Source organism: Nerophis lumbriciformis, linkage group LG07 (genome assembly GCF_033978685.3).
Source record: "Nerophis lumbriciformis linkage group LG07, RoL_Nlum_v2.1, whole genome shotgun sequence".
Lineage (NCBI taxonomy): Eukaryota > Metazoa > Chordata > Actinopteri > Syngnathiformes > Syngnathidae > Nerophis > Nerophis lumbriciformis.
Genome location: NC_084554.2, coordinates 30,825,001 through 30,842,500, shown reverse-complemented (window position 1 = coordinate 30,842,500; position 17,500 = coordinate 30,825,001). Strand labels below are relative to the sequence as shown.

The 17,500-nt window shown below is 39.6% G+C and overlaps 1 protein-coding gene across 8 annotated transcripts in view; it reads left to right on the top strand.

The window, feature by feature from the left end:
- Positions 1-15,351, top strand: part of mllt10 (MLLT10 histone lysine methyltransferase DOT1L cofactor) — a 74,062-nt gene extending 58,711 nt beyond the window's left edge. For 4 of the 8 annotated variants that reach the window (XM_061965487.1, XM_061965484.1, XM_061965486.1 and 1 more), the window contains 10 exons: positions 2,444-2,592; positions 6,060-6,177; positions 7,927-7,999; positions 9,101-9,300; positions 9,580-9,729; positions 9,835-9,881; positions 10,831-11,090; positions 11,195-11,215; positions 13,669-13,756; positions 14,039-15,351. In XM_061965487.1, the coding sequence (XP_061821471.1) occupies positions 2,444-2,592; positions 6,060-6,177; positions 7,927-7,999; positions 9,101-9,300; positions 9,580-9,729; positions 9,835-9,881; positions 10,831-11,090; positions 11,195-11,215; positions 13,669-13,756; positions 14,039-14,047 (1,115 nt within the window). In that variant the 3' untranslated portion in view covers positions 14,048-15,351. Of the gene's footprint in view, positions 1-2,443; positions 2,593-6,059; positions 6,178-7,926; positions 8,000-9,100; positions 9,301-9,579; positions 9,730-9,834; positions 9,882-10,830; positions 11,091-11,194; positions 11,216-13,668; positions 13,757-14,038 lie in introns of those variants that run through there. The other 4 variants (XM_061965481.1, XM_061965483.1, XM_061965482.1 and 1 more) reach the window with 4 other exon arrangements.
- The last annotated feature ends 2,149 nt before the right edge of the window (positions 15,352-17,500 follow it).

Sequence of the window (17,500 nt, the reverse complement as noted above, 5' to 3'; positions counted from 1 at the left end):
GATTAATCGCAAGTTAACTACTTTTTTTTACCAGCCCTAATATAAATATAGATGCTTAATCAAAGTAGGTCATCTGAACTAATTCCTGGTTCTACACATACATGCATTGTTTTAGTGTTCTTTACATCATATTTAATTACCACTATTAACAAATATGATATGCTTAATGCTATAATTACCCCCTTTTTTCAGAGCCTCACATTTATGGCAAAGTCATTTAAAAGCAAGTGGTGTTTGAAATTACAGTTGAGGGGACTTTAGGACACATTACTTGGTTGTATTCTGGTGGTCTGGGAAAAATTAGTTTGCAATTCCATGAGTATCGCCAGTCTGTTGCTTTTTGCGTCTCACAGCGGTGTTTCATTTGTGACCAGTTTGAGGATGTGGTGATTATATATGGTCTTACATTTTACGTGTGTCTGTGTGTTCCCCACTGTAAATATTTAGCTGAGGGTTAATGCAGGGCAGAAATGGGGAGTATCCTTGGCCGCCCTCCTTCCCCCATCATTCTGTCTGCTGACTCCACCGAGCTGATGGATAGATAGTTAGCTTGATAGATATGTGCTGGTGGGTGGTGAGAGGCAGGGGGTTAGTTTTTGGTTAGGTTAATGTTTGACGGCGGGGGGAGTTGGAGATGGGAATTGTGTTTGTTTGTGTGGAACATATGGGCTGGACATGCATGAATGAGTGTGTGTGTGTGTCTAAATAACAAACTTTTTATTTATAATTAATTATATTTTGTCTCATACACATCACAATTGTGTGTAAAGAGGTGAAGGTGTAAAATTAAGGTTAACATCCATGTCGTTAACATTTTCAACAATTTGGAATGTATAGAGAAAAAAAAGACCTTTTAAATTATGTTATGTAAAAATAAATATGGCTTTTGGAGTTTATTTAAATACATTTTGTTTTGAATCCATTGGACGTTGCTTGGTGGTCCGACTGCAAAACCATATACTTTTTAATGTAAGCACACATGCACACACACACACACACACACACACCCACACACATAGTTTTTTTATTTAAGGTGAGCTTCCGTGTGCTTGTTCTTGCCCTTAGAACCACAACATGATACCATGCATTTGCTTTGTCGGTCAACTTAACCGCCCATAAAAGGAAAACACTTGATTTCCTATGTAGAGCGAAAAGCAGCTTGACCTAATCACGGTGCCTATTTTAGAGCATACAGATGTGCTGAGCAGGAAAGGGAACAGGAACTAACGCAGGGAGTTATCATGGATAACATTATGACATTATGTATTGTATTCAACAGTCATGCAAATGATTATTTAGAATTTACAGCAGACCAGATTAAGAAACCATAAATGAAATTTTATCTGTTGCTGCATTCATTACAAAGCCATCTTTTTTGCTTTTTTGCATTTTCATTGTTGTCAATTTTCAAGCAAGACTAATACATTTTACTAAATTTTGCTTTGGCCTCTTGTCCAGAGGAGCACATGCCCTCTTGAGTGACTGCAACTCTTCTCTGCCTATTCATTTTTTTGGATGCATATTACAACGTGTTATAAATACTACGTAGGCCCATGTAGCGTTCATATCTCTCTCGCTTTCTCCCCCGCCATCATCTCTCTTCTTCCCTCTTGGCACAAAGATCTCTTGTTCCCCCAGTGAATGTATGCTGCCCTGAGCCATTCAGGCTTTTGTGGGTCTGGGGGGCCCTCTCCCCCGCCACCACCACCACCTCCTCTGCTGGGGTCAAAGGGGGCCGGGGCAGGGCTTATCCCTGGTTAGTGGCTGAGCACGGGGGTGTGTGAGGGAGGCAGGCAGAGATAAGAGAATATGGCGTGCATGTGTGGAAAATAGGCTGGCTCGTTCTATGTGCAATAGAAAATTCTGTTGTTTTTTATCATCATATATGTATACATTTGGGGGGGGGGTTTCCTGCACCTTTAAGTCCATTTAAATTATATTTAATATTAACTCACTAGCTCTGTTATTGAGGACTTGGACTTTCTCATTTTCATTCATTAATTTCAGTACAAAAAAGCTTAATATTTGAAAAACAACTTACGAGGTTTATTGGCTTCTAACTATAATGAGCCACACAATTAAATCGTATTTTTGAAAATATGAATAATAAATTTAAATTTGACATCCTCTTTATTAAATACCTTTTTTGTGTTTGGTATTTAAATGCAAATTGTTTAAAATGCAAAGTGGTAGTGTTCCTTAATGTAACTTGGTAAGCATGTCCAAAACAAACCGACCACCACCATTTTTCACCCTAGAAATATAATAAATGTATTAAATTATCAGAATCCGTTGTGATGTTAAATGACAGTGAGAGGTGTCGATTTAAACCAAATGAAAAATGTGTATATATTTTCATGCACAGCCACCATTTGTGATTTTTATGTCAGATATTGATCTAAATCTCTAATCTTGGAGGGTTTTTTTGACCGTATGCCTACAGGTGTTTTCTCTGGTGTTGATGCGTCGTCGGGGCCAGGAACTATCACCATGGGCGGAGTTACCGCTGAGCACCCGCAACCCACGCCGTCCTTGGCCCCTCCCTCTCCGTTCACTGCCACCGCACCGCTGACCAGCATGGCGGCCACACACGTAAGTCCCAACAACATGAGCACTCATCCTTCTGTTTGCCTCCCCAACAACAAAACTCACCGTTTATTCGGCAATATAATTTTTTTATTTTTACATCTTTACAATAAAGTGCAAATTGACTGCTAGAGCGCAAATAAACCACCGTTCACTAATTAAATGTCTTCCATCGCAAATCTCATCTCCCACAGCACGTTAATTACGCGCGAGACGTGCGCGTCCTGACCTTGTGTGAATTGTCTATTCTCAGTGAATTATTGGACAGCTGATGGTACAGTGCACGACATGCCAAGGGGTCTTCGGGTTTATTCAACAAAGCTGGAGGCTCTTTTGATATACTGATGGCCTTTATAATTACATTGAGCAGCGTCACCACAAAAATGTGAAAATCATCCCTAACAACTGAATAGGCTACGTATTACTCATACAGGTTTGTTGTTGAATAGTTTGTACAATGTGGAGATGGGATTGTCACATAATAAACAGAGAATAAGGAAAAATAATATACAATAATAAATCATTTTTAATTAACAATAAAATAGTACATTTGTTGCAAGACAAAAAAATCTCAATGTGCTGAAACCTGCTGAAAAACAATTTAATTAAACAAAGTGTTTAATTGGGTTTCACTAATACATTTTTCAAAACATCTTTTAGTTCTTGCTATTTTAGTGTTTGCTATTTTGTATTTTAAAAAAGCAGCATTTAAGTGCCCTAAAAGATGGTGGGTGCACCTAATCTGTAGTCGCTAACCTCACTGTTCTGCTTTTCAAAACATTCTCAGAGAGCATTTTCTGTCACTGCCCACCCAATTCCATTTTTTTTCTCAGTGTCCCCTCAGCACCTCTTTTTTTTGCCCTCTGTCATTCGTTCACTCATCCACCCTTTCTCTTTTACCTCCCGCCCAATTCGTCCATCGCTCTCCTTTTCCCTCTGTTGTCCTGTGATGTAATGACATCTGACAGGCACCACAGTAGGGATGGAATGGGCCGTAGGAAGTGTGTGTGTGTGTGTGTGTGTGTGTGTGTGTGTGTGTGTGTGTGTGTGTGTGTGTGCGCGCGCGCATGTGTGCGCATGTGTTTGGGGTTGCCTTTTTTTTCAGGCCTGGCACCCGTCTGTTTAGGACAGGCAGGAGGCCTCGGGGAGCATAGGACACCACGGCTATTTGAGAAAAAGGTAGACTCATATAGAGAGTGTGTGTGTTTTTTGCCTGTATATCTTTGACACACACAAGTTGACACAGCGAAAAGATTCTGACAACATGCTTGTGTGTGTGTATTGAAGACAGCGCAAAGGCCATTTGCGATTTTCAGTCCACTAGCCAGCTCCTGGCTGCCTGTTATTGGCTATCAGCCCGGGACAGAGAGAAGCAGAGCGTCTTTGAATGAAAAATGAATGTAAATGAAAAATGAATGTTGATGGGAAGGAGGCAGGAATATGGTGTGAGGGGAAAATCTCTACTGATTTCAGTGAAGGGAAAATGAACAGCGGGTGGTGGTGGTGGTGGCTGCTTCTTTGGCTTTTTCATTTACAGGGAATTTTCCAGGATGTTTTCCATATTTGATGTTTAATTAGTAATGGGGGATAATGGCTGTCTCATCCCTTAAGGTATCTTAAATGTGAGCAGATGTGTAGGAGAGACTGCAGCGCATTCCATGACCCTTCATCCACCTCTAGTTCCCAGTTCATTTAAGTCCATTTTAGAAATTCGCATTACTCACGATAGTCATGATAAACAAAAAAACAAACCACGCATCTTTCAGTACTGTAAATCGGATAGGTATAGCAAAACAGTCAGCCATTTTGTTCCTTCCCCTCCTGTCTGTCTCCACCCTCTTGCCCTCGCCACACCCTTTGCTCCATGGCCCCTATTTGGGGAAATACCTTAATTGGATTAAACTCTATGCATCAGTAACACTTTGTCAGTATGTCGGCGTTGTGGCGGTTCTCCAAGGGGCTTGGCGGGCCTCGCGTGTGAAACAGAACACAAGGGATGTGGCGACACAATATTCTTTAAACATTTTTTCTTTAGTTTTTTTAAAAATGTTCTAATAGAAAACAATCAGATTTGTTAAACTTGCAGATTTAATTTATCTTTATGTATTCAATATACATACAAGGATGTCATGCAAATAAAGTGTCAATATCTCATCATGAGCAGTGATGGAAATTAAAACACAAGTAGAAATCGCCACTTTTTTAAAAGATAAACATCAGACATTTTGTAAATTAAATGTAAATTAGTTGCAACGATTATTCGACATAGTTGACAACGTCGATTCTAAAAATTAATCAACAAAGATTTATTGTCAAATAGTAGCTTAATACAACTTTAATTGCTAGATCGCCAGAAATGTTCATGTTTACACTTTTATTCTTTTATATTAATAATTGCAGCTAAATAACCCTAAAAGTATAGGACTGGATAAAAATATTTTTTGCATTGAATGTTATGTTTACAGGACATTTTGCACTTTAAAGCTGTTTTATTTTTTACTGTGGTTATATACTTTGAGGAATAAAATAATATTTGGAATGTTTATTTTGTTATAATTTAATTTACTATAATAAATTGTATGAGTTAAAAAATCAAGTCACTGTACAGCAGATCATAAGCAATAATCGTTTGACTAGTCGACTAATCTAAAAAATAATAATTGCTGACTCGTCGACTATTAGCATAATTGTGAGTTGTAGCCCTTGTTTACATTGTTGTTTGAGGGAAATTTTGACACTTTTCCACACTACATCAGGGGTGTCCATTTTTAGCCCCTAGCCTGTTTATTATTGGCCCTCGCCATATTATAAAAATTTAATGAATTCAATATTGAGATTTTATTAGATCTTATTCTAATTTACTTTGTCACCTCTATCCCCAAGCTAAGATCCGGATGTTTTATAATTTATATTGATGTACATTGGCTTGATTATAGCATCTTTAATGTAAAAAATGTATCAAATGTGGTGCCCCACATCCTTTAAATTGTCATTGTAGTTGGCCCTTTGCTGTTTTTGCAATGCTTTATTTAAAAAAAACCTTTATAAAGGTAAGTATTGTATTATATTAAAATTGTTGCCAGAACAGTGACAATCAATACAACAGCACAACAAAGCACCACAAAAAGGACATTCCTCAAAACTCTACACAAACATCTAGTACATTTACACTAGAATTTTTAAAAACACTTTTTGTATTTATTATGAAAAGCATTTTTAAGAAGCCACTTATTTGTGGGATTTGTACTAATTCCAGTACATTAAATACTTTAAATGGAACATACAAATTAATGCTGTAGCTTACACTTTGAAAGTATTTAAAATATCTGACCATTACCTTTTATTATGAATATCTCTTCATGTCAAAGAATGTCTTTACTTGATATACTCGTTTTATTGCACAAAGCATCAAGCTGTTTTGGTGTTAGTCTTAAAATGTTATTGTAAGTTTTCATTGTGTCTCTTTTCTGCAGGTGAGCGGCCTTCCTGGGTCCGTCTTCAACATGGCGCCCTCCCACATGTTCGGCAACCGGCTGAACCCCAACTCGGCCATGGCGGCGCTCATCGCCCAGTCGGAGGCCTCGCCTGCAGGTATGGCACACACAACCATGTGACACAAGCATGTGTGTGTGAGAGAGATAGCGAGAGGGAGGGATAATGGATTGTCACCACCCCCCTTCTCGTGGTCCTGCAGTAAGGTCAAGGGTCAATGCTGGTGAAATTTTCAAGCTCCTCCCTGCCGGCTCGAGTGACACTCCATCATCAACTTCCTTTTTTCCCCATGAACAATCAACTGAACAGTGCAAGTTTTCAGACTCCTTAAGTGAAAAATGGCGTCTACAGGGATGATGATGATGAAGAAGAGTAGCTACTTCGTGAAACAAAACATTGTGGAGAGAATGAAAGGAGAAGGTTAAGACCTGAGGACGACTGATGTCGCCATCATCAGAGCCAGATCCGCTCTGACCCGCAGGTCAAGTCACTAATCAGGCTGAATGACAGGGCCACAGGGGTGTGTGTGTGTGTGTGTGTGTGTGTGTGTGTGTGTGTGTGTGTGTGTGTGTGTGTGTGTGTGTGTGTGTGTGTGTGTGTGTGCATTGTGTGTGAGCAGCAACGTATTTTGTAATTCTTAGACATGACGGCTATTCCAACGTCAACACTAATTTAAATCATATACATTTAACAGCACATTATTTGGAATTAATTTACTTGCAAAATGTTTAATTTAAGTGTGCTTATATATGTATTTTCAACTACCAGCAAGTTTTGAGCAAATAGATGTAGTGAATTCAAGTGAAACATTTAAAAATGTTCATCTATGAAATTCTGACAATAAAATTGTGTTTGTGTCAATATATTGGACTATTTTTTAAATTAATTTAAATTATGTAATCCAGTAATAGCCTGTGATTGATCTAAATTCAAAAGTGTAGTTAATCTGATGAAAAAAATAATCATTTGACAACACTAGTTTTTTATTTTATAATTCGATGAAGTTAACTAAAGTAAACTGTTATTTACATGTTATAAATGTGTGTGTTGTACAGCTACGGTTTCCTTATTGTTATCCAGTCGGTGTAGCGTAAGCACATGTGTGTGTGTGCATCCGCCAGTTTACTTTGGCAGCCGTTTCTCTCTTTGCTATTTGAGTGTGCGGTGGGAGGAGCCAGGATGGAAAAGGTTTACGAACGGAGCGCACATTTGAGAGAGAGAGGGAAAAAACAAGTCGGGCGCGGGACCACGGGTGCTGACCCGGTGGGGTAAACGCTTGGATTGACTGTCTTAAGTAGAGGGGAGTTTGGTACGAGCGTGTAAATGCGAAAGCGTGCGTTTGCGTGCATGTGTGATTCATTACTGTCTCAGGGAAATGAAAAGAAGCGTCTGGCCAGAGGCCCAGAGGAAGGCGGACACAGAGCGAGCGAGGCCCACTGGACACACAGACAGACAGAGAGAGCGAGAGAGAGAGCGGAATTGAATGAAGGCTGGTGTGTGACTGTTAGAAAGAGTGATGATGTCACTATTAAAATGAAGAGAAAATTCTCACCTGAAATTGATGCAGCATTCCCTTGACACCCATAAAGTGACTAATAAGTACCTATCATCAATAGACAAGCTATGTGTATTCAATTCATTAATTTATTTTCCGTCTTGGTAGTAATTACAAACCACATTGAGTGACCCATTTTTGCTTGCTTCTGTTGTCCTGGTAACAGGAGTAGAAAGAAACAATTTAACCCAATTAAATTAACCTGTTAATTTGTGCCGACTCATAAAGTGTCCAGATAATTATTTATTTTGTTACAGTTTAATCGGAAGTATGTTGTGTGTGTGTGCTCACAGATCAAGAGGCTGGAGACGGCAGCGTTGGTGTGCAGGGCTTCTCCATAAGGGCTTCTCCCAAGACCACCCCGCAGTGAGCGCACACACACACACACACACACACACACACACACACACACACACACACACACACACACACACACACACTCACACAGATGCTCTCCTTCCCTCCCTCCGTCCCCATTTACATTCCAAACTGACCCCCCTCTTCACCCATCCCCCTCTCTGCTTTTCCCTCCGCTGGCCCCCTCATCTCCTCTTTCTTGCTCTCATGCCACACACACACATAAACACACACACACACACACACACACACACACACACTCCCATTTTGCTCCTACACGCCTACAGGCAGTTCTCGCTCTGTCAGCCAACGATAACCTGTGTTTTTGAAGGTGGTAACTATCCTTCAACTGCAATTGGATTTTTTTCCCTGCTTTTAATCGCCCATGGAAGGACTTCCTAGTGTGTTTTTATTCATTTGGAAATGTTTTGAAGACGGGGATGTTGATCATAGAAATCCTTTTTTATGGTTTTTGCGGGACAGATGAGTTCATTCGATAAGGTGGGTGACATTATCATTCATTTGTTATGTTGAAATACCTGACAGTTTCAAATAAAAGGCTGTACTTAGTTTTAAAAGTTTGTATAACTTCTTGATGTAATCCATCATCTTTTACCACATTCTATTTTAATAGAGGATATACCCATATTTTTGCTCTTTCTCTTTGTTAAAAATATTTTGATTCCATATCTTGTACAAACACACATTCACAGACATACTAAGATTTACCGCGTCAACACAGTATCTGTCTCACCTTGCCTGTCTGTCCTTCTCCATCTTCTTTCCTGCCCTGCATGTCTCTCTCTCTCTCTCTCTCTCTCTCTGTCTCTGTCTCTGTCTCTGTCTCTGTCTCTGTCTCTGTCTCTGTCTCTGTCTCTCTCTCTTTCTCTCTCTGTCTCTGTCCCTTTCTCTCTCTCTCTCTCACTCACACGGACTGAAAGCCTGGCCCCTTTTCATTAGAGGCCACTGTAACAACAAATTGATGTAGTTTTATTGCCAGCAGTGTCTATGTTTGTCTGACATTTATGTTGGGTCATTAATCTCCCTATTGACCTCTCTATCTCTCCTTTTCTATCTGTGCTCGCATTCTCTTGCGCTCCCTCTATTCAGCTCGCCTATTGGTGGCCTGCAGATACGCTACGACCCGTTAGGGTCGTTGCCGGGACCAGGGCTCGGGTTGCTAGGGGCGGGCGGAGGAGGAGGCAGCGGCGAGGCGCTGCCCCCGGTGGCCACTACCATTGAGCAGCTCCTGGAGAGGCAGTGGAATGAAGGGCAGAGCTTCCTTCTGCAGCAGGGCGCGCAAGGAGACGGTGAGAGCAAACATTGGACATCCTTTCGGGGATCAGGTTTAAGTTTTTGTGTTTGGCAAGTCCCGCCCCTTGTGTCAGACTGTGCTTTAGCTGGTCTTGACCTCTAACCTCTCTGTGGAGTCTATATGTCAAACCAGTTGTGAAAACATGCCACGTGGAGCCTGTGCAGGGGTTTCATTGTCACTGGTGCCAGTTTGAAGGGCTTTTCAGAAACATAAACTCACAACGGTTCAGCTGCTGACTGTCAAACGTGGTCTGCTTTCTCTCCCTTCCACTCAGTGGTGGCCATGCTGAAGTCCCTCCATCAGCTGCAGCAGGAGAATAGGAAGCTGGAGGAGCAGATTAAAACACTCACCATGAAGAAGGAGAGACTGCAGCTTCTCAGTGCTCAGCTATCAGTGCCTTTCACGCCCGCATCAGCGTCCTCTGGTACACACACACACACACACACACACACACACATACACACAGGTCTCTAAACTCACTTCAGTAAATAAACTATGCATGTCATTTATTCCAAACATTGTGTTCTAGATGTAAAGGGAGGAGTCACTGACTCATCATTACCTGTGGCAGCTCAGGTAAACCCTCACATTCAGTTTAAAACTTGCTGGGCACAGAACACAGTCAGGTTTAGCTACAGTCGTCCCTCACTACATCGCGCTTCAAATATTGTGTTTTTTACCACATTGCAGATTTGTATTTATTTTTGTAATACAATTCTACTATCTATTAATCAACAATTCTAAAACCATCAATACAATAGTACTATTGGCCACTAGAGGAGACCAAACCAATCAGAGTGCTGTTAGTATAGTGGCCACAGATTAGCTCAGCCTCAGGCAGTTTTACTATATTGGAATAAAAGAGTGTAAAGTTGACTAAAGGGGGTTATTTCATGTCTAGAAAGCTCTCATAATGTTGAAAAACGTATTTAGAAGGTCGTAATCTGATTTGTGTATGCTGTAGCTATGAAATAATTGATTTATAATTGATATTTCTTACTTTGCCGAAATTAGTTTATAGCGGTTGTGTCCGTAACCAATTAACAGCGATAAACGAGGGACGACTGCACTTGAGATGTCATAATGGCACAAATGTTATCTTTTTCTTCAATTTTAATTCATCATAATGTTTTCATCATAGATTCAATTGATAAAGCCAAGTTGTTGTTTTTAATATATATATATATATATCTAGTTAGAATATTAACATTTTAGCCACGCACAACCTCTTTTTTCCGGTCACAGATTAACAGAAAAACTTTCTAAAAATGTGTTTTCTGTTTAATATGTATTAGATTGTTGAAATCCATAAGTCTGCAGTTGTTCTTTGTCATTTCGCCTTTTCCTGAAATTACTTTCTTTAGCTTTCTCTCTTTGGTGTTATATTGCCACCTGTTATGTTGTCATGCACTTATAGTAATAGCCTGCAAATGATTTTTTATCAGACCTTTCAAAGAGCTACAGCACCAATGTATGATGTCATCAAGTAGTCCACATGACGCGTCAGTATTTATACTCCCTCTAGGACAGTGCGTCATCCGGTGGCCACAGCAGTAGCGGCTCCACCTCCTCCCTGTCCACCCCCCCTTCACTTTCCCAGAGCCCGCCACAGCCGCAGCTGAACGGCATCAGTGCCCCTGGGGCGACCCCAGTGTCGGGCCTGATGGGCACGTTCGGGGCTGGGAGCGCACTCGGCATGGGGGGCGTCACTCTGAACGGCGTGATTCAGACGTCGGCAGGGAGCCCGCATGCCATCACAACCATCACGCTGCCCGGCAACAACAGGTATTGTATTAGCTAATGTGTATGTACTTAAAACACGACATTTCCGATGTTTGAGCTTGATTGGAACTTTTGTTTCCTTTGGCTGACATGTTGGATTATTGCAGCTCTGCAACGAGTAAGAACAGGTGAGACAGACGGGTTTGTTTTTTTCAAACCTATTTGAAAATAATTTGTAATATGTTGAGCTTATTCAATCCGATAGTTTCTTCACCTCCTGTGTTTGAATCTTACCACTTTTTAAAGGGAGAGCAAAACCTAAGAATGTGTAACAATTAGAGATGTCCGATAATTTTTTTTTTTTTTTAAATTAAATCAACATAAAAAACACAAGATACACTTACAATTAGTGCACCAACCCAAAAAACCTCCCTCCCCCATTTACACTCATTCACACTCATTCACACAAAAGGGTAGTTTCTTTCTGTTATTAATATTCTGGTTCCTACATTATATATCAATATAGATCAATACAGTCTGCAAGGGATACAGTCCGTAAGCACACATGATTGTGCGTGCTGCTGGTCCACTAATAGTACTAACCTTTAACAGTTAATTTTACTAATTTTCATTAATTACTAGTTTCTATGTAACTGTTTTTGTATTGTTTTACTTTCTTTTTTATTCAAGAAAATGTTTTTAATTTATTTATCTTATTTTATTTGGTTAATTTAAAAAAAGTACCTTATCTTCACCATACCTGGTTGTCCAAATTAGGCATAATAATGTGTTAATTCCACGACTGTATATATCGGTTGATATCGGTAACGGTTGATATCGGTAACGGTAATTTAGAGTTGGACAATATCGGAATATCGGATATCGGCAAAAAGCCATTATCGGACATCCCTAGTAACAATTGATTTCATGGAATCGGATTGCGGCCGATATTTGCCTTTTTTTTAAACTTCACCACAGCTGTGTCTCAATGTTTACATGGCTAAAAAGTGTGCTAACGTGAAATATTTCTTCAAGAGAGACACTATTACATTCCCATATTTCTTGTTACACACATGCAGGAGTTGCATGAATTCCAGAAGGGTGTGTGTCTTACCAGAACACTGGTTCGAATTTGAGAGCAAGCTGCGACAAACGCGTCGTCTATCCACAGTGCGAAGCCGCTTCTAAGATGGTAATTCTAACAACCATGGCCGGAAAATAAACTTAAATTTCTCCCAAGTATCATTATTACTGAAGGACTACAGGAAAATGAATGGCTAAGCATGCCACACACACACACACACACACACACACACACACACACACACACACACACACACACACACACACACACACACACACACACACACACACACCGAGCAGGACGACACAAAATGCTAACCACTAAATTGATGTAAAGCAGGAGTGATCGATCCAGATGTTGATAACGAGTATAGCATCAGTATATAAATGATACTTAAATGATTAGATGGATATTTTTATTGTTCTTATTACTAAATCTTTTTGGGGTTATTTTTGTTATTGTTTACAAACTCAGGATTAAGTTTCTTTGGGCTTTCAGGGCAAAACTCAAATGATTTAAATGGGAGCCAAAAGTAGCTCTTGCTTTTGTTTAGTTATTGTGCACTACCCACGTTGTTTTGTTAAAAAATAGTTTGCAGAATTCCATAACACAAATGTATTACATCATCCGATTTACAACCATTCTGAATTGAATAAGATAAGCTTCATAAAAATGTGTCATTATGTTTACATTAGTTACTTGCTATAAAACATTTGTATACAAGTATACGTATAAAACAAGTATTGACTCGGGACTTGAAATTGAATCAGATCTGAAATGTTGATCAGGACAGCCCTACTTATAATTAAATACAAAAAATAAAATAGATAAATATACAAGTGCATCTCAATAAATTAGAATATATTTCAACTAAAATGTATTTGTATAGCACTTTTCATGCACAGGCAAATTGCAACACAAAGTGTGTCACACCAGAAAAAAAACACACACGCACATAAGGACTATTGCCAATAACAAAACATGGCACTGAGAATTGAGGAAAAACGCCACATTTGAGGCATCCACACTGGAAAATAACTTGAATCAATGCTATCTAAAAAATAATACAAAACATTTTAAAATGTATGCAAAAATAATAGATTGATAAAAACCTTAAATAGATAGAATAATAGTAGTAGTAAAGCAATAAAAAAGGAAATAACAGAATAAAAACGAACAAACCTAGGAGGGTTTAAAATGATCACTAAAAAGATTAAAAAGTTGTGTGCCTCTTACCTTTCTTTTGTTATTTTTGAACAACAGTTTTTGCAGTCCCGAGGCTCTCTGGCAGGCTGTTCCACATTTGACAATTTAAAGTCAAGGTTCACTATAAAATGTGAAATAATTCAATAATGTGTTTAATTGCATGTTTCATGCTCTACTGAGCAAATGAAATGGAAAAAAAACGTAATAAAGTGTCTGAGTCTGAATTAAATGAACTCCTGAAATCAAACAACTTTTGCACAGTGGTGTAATTTTAATGTTTAGAGAGATGAATAAATATTAAATAAAGTGACACTAGCCACCATGTCCTGCTTCTTGTTTTTGTGTGCATAGCGCTGCACGGCTCGCCCTGTCTGACACGCAGCGGCTTCTCATCCAGCAGCATCAACTCCAGCAGATGCTCTCATCCCAGCCCTCAGCGGTATGACATACGCACGCACACACACACACACACACACACACACACACACACACACACACACACACACACACACACACACACACACACACACACACACACACACACACAATATTCTTCAAAAACTGTATTCTTAAATCTTTGTATTCACCCCCCTTTTCCCCATACTTGTCCTCTTTAAATGAGCACTTTCATTGACTTTACCCCTATGTCCCTTCCCTGTCTCTTGTCTACAACGTCATTATGTCCCCCTCCGCTCCACCCCTTCATGTTTGCTCCACCCAGCAGCTCTAGCAACATCAGGATCAGCCACATTTCCTCAGCAGCCCGTCTACCGCCATGGCATCTAGTGCACTTACACGTTCCCCCTCAGGGCTGACTGAGAGGAACGCTTTGCAGAAGACATGAAGTTCCAAGTAAAATTCATTATTACAACGAAAAGTAGCAAAGCTTCATTTTCTATTTTGAATTGTTTTTTTTAATTATTATTTATTTTCATTTTTGTGCTGCTTTCAAATCTGCTGTGATGCCACTTTTATTATTTTCATACTGATTTATTTTCGTTTTCCCCCCCTCTCCTCTTCACACTCTCCAACCCCGACCTTGTCTTTCTGCTGTGTCGCACTCTCAGGGGGCCTCTGTGCACATGTTAGCACACGCGCTAGACTGCAAACAAAAGACTATGGAAAAAAAGACAATAATTTCCTTTCCACAAAAGCAGTTGCGTGTGTCTGTCTTAGCTTCTGACTCTCTGGGCCAGCCCCTTTTGCTGTACCTACCTCTTTTTGACACACAGGACCTAAATGGCTGACAGCAGCAGCCAATTAAAAACAAAGAAACAAACAAAAAAAAAACGGCCGATCAGGGTCCACGCCCAAGTGCCTGAGGCCAAACTTTAATTTTTGTGTACTTTTGTCCCCTCACTCATACCTTTCTGCTGCTAGTTGCTGAGGCAGCAGCTAACAAAACACTCTGTTTTGTCAATGATAACCAGGAAATCTTATTGTGCTGTATTCTCAAATATCAAAGGCAATTTTCCTATTGTGCTTTTTATTTATTTGTTTATGTCACGGCTGCAAGATGATGCATCTTCCCAGCCTTCCGATGTTGTTTAACATCCCCTTGTACTACTGTGTAAAGTTTGCTTTCATTTGATTTTTTTTTTTCTCCTTCCAATAAGCTCTTGACTTCTCTTCTGTGTGTTAAAAGTGGATCATTGATGATGGGATTGGTGTCACTGCACCTGTTTTTTACCTCGTTAAATGTAAATAGATCTTTCTCATTGGCCGTCAATGTACATAAGTGATCGTGTTTGTGCAAAGGAACGCCAATGTTTGTATGTGTGAATTTTTCTTAGGACCAGACATTAAGGTCGGAGGTGACTGGACACAAAAAGTATTAATTTATTTTTATATGTGCAGGGACATTTTTTTTCTTGACATTTTATACTCCTGGGCACCGTGTTTTCATCTGTGCACTTTTTCTTTTTCTTTTTTGTTTGCTTTGGATCAGCTTTGTACAAGTGAAAAAAATAAGTGGTGGGTGGGATGACATTGAATTTCAGATCACAAATTAAAGAAACACTCTGGATTAATTAACAGGTCTATATGTGTATTGTAATCGGGGGAAAAAGTAAAGCTGGCATTAAATGAGTTAACTCCTGATTAATCACAAAAAATATTGCATTAATCACGAATGAACGCAGACAATTTATTTTGACTGTACATAATCCTTTATTTTAACCGCGAACAGATACCTTAAAGAGGGCGAGAGTTGTTTTACTTTCAGAGATCAGGTCAGTGCAGACGTTAAATTTCACTTTAAAATAAACCCAGACAAAACTTCAGCTAAAACTGTTACCAAGTTTTTAGCAAATGACATGCATTGAATTAAAAAATTAAAAAGATGTTCCTGTATGACATTATTTCATAAACATTGCCTTTGTGTCCAAATACTGGGGTCTTGTTTTAAATTAATTTAAAGTATGCAACCGAGTAATGACCTGGGATGAATCACGATTAATCCAAATTCAAAAGTTTGATTCATTTGAATAAAATGTTTTTATCATTTGACAGCTCAAAACATGTTTTTTAAATGTATAATTATGTTTTTTGAATAAGCATAAATGCTGAAATTATGTAGTCAATTTAGAAATACATAGCAGCATAAGGGCTTAGAATGTTTTTTTTCTTATTATTGTACTCACAGGTTTGCTACTCTAATTTGAAGACAATTCACACTGAACCACTACCATTCCTAAAAAATACATTTAAAAATGCGTAACAAATTATTAGTGGTAAATAAATAATTTTAAATGTCCCCTTTTTATTAAAATAAACAATAAAATGTCAGCTTTGTACAAATGTTGCATTACTTTTTATTTCTTGTGGATACAGGCTCAAAAGAAAGTGAAACTAATAAAAAATCACCAAAGACATGTAATATGTCAGCAGTCATACACATTAGATGAACTTAGATTAACTTAAATAGTGTACTGGTTTAGCTTTGCTCACATCTTATCAATGCTTTGATAAAATATGGCAAACTCTTGGTTGATATGTGGCCTTGGTCTCTCTGTGGGACTGACCTACAGGAAAATATTAAAAACTGTGAAAATATTTACCAGTCTGCCGTCTCCGTAGACCACGTAAACACTTTTTATTTAAAGGCAGTTGACACTTGCGCCAACGATACCAACCTGACCGCTTTTATGTCGGATGCTATTAACTGCATGGGGACTTCCACATGCAGCAGTGGTGGCAACAAAATGGATGGGAATTTATTTATTTTTAAACTCACACAAAAAGAGGTAAAACATTTTTTTTTAAAGCGTAATGAGGAGTGGCACTAGTGGATGAACATCTTTATATTTAAACAATGTGCTTCAAGGCTGCTGTCCTAACACACACACACACACACACACACACACACACACACACACACACACACACACACACACACACACACACACACACGTATCTGATGACTTCCAGCTGCCAAGGAACACCCCAGTCTGTGTGTGTGCGTGCGCGTGTGTGTTTTAAGGTGGGGGTACCACTCTGCTACATCTGCTTCTACCCTGGTAATTAAAAGCTCACTTTCCTCCTCCACCCCTGCCACCCCCAACCAAGACACCCCCGCCCCCCGTGACTCCCCATCTCCCCTGCATTCACACGCACGCACACAATGTAACCTGAATTCAAAGACACAACCCCCTCTTCTCCTCTTTACCGACCACTTGCACCCCCAAAACACCCAGTCCCCCCCCCCTCCATGCACACTATCAGGCCTGTCAATCAAACCAGGCCTGTTTAAATGGCACACACCCACCCCACCTAGACCTTCTCTTTTATAAGCTGCTTCCCCTCCACTCCACACCCTGCACACAGCAGAGCCACTGTGTCCATCACCACCCCCACCCACCCACCCACCCATATAGACGGGCTTACCAGCTGATGGAGGACCCCATGTGTGTGCCGCCTGTCCAGGTGCCTGATGGTAAAGTGAAGACATGACTAAGCCCTGGTGGACAGAAACAGAAGACCTGTGCAAGGGATGATGATTACACTAATGTATCAGGCCCAGGCTCAGATGTGTGCGTGTGTGTGGAATGTACCACTTTTTTATTGGTATAATTAATTGGTGGATACATTGGCTCACAATGCAAATGACTTCAAATCAAGTATTCAATATATTTTGTATGTACATTTAAATAACCGAATATAAAACAGTATACGTTTTTGAATA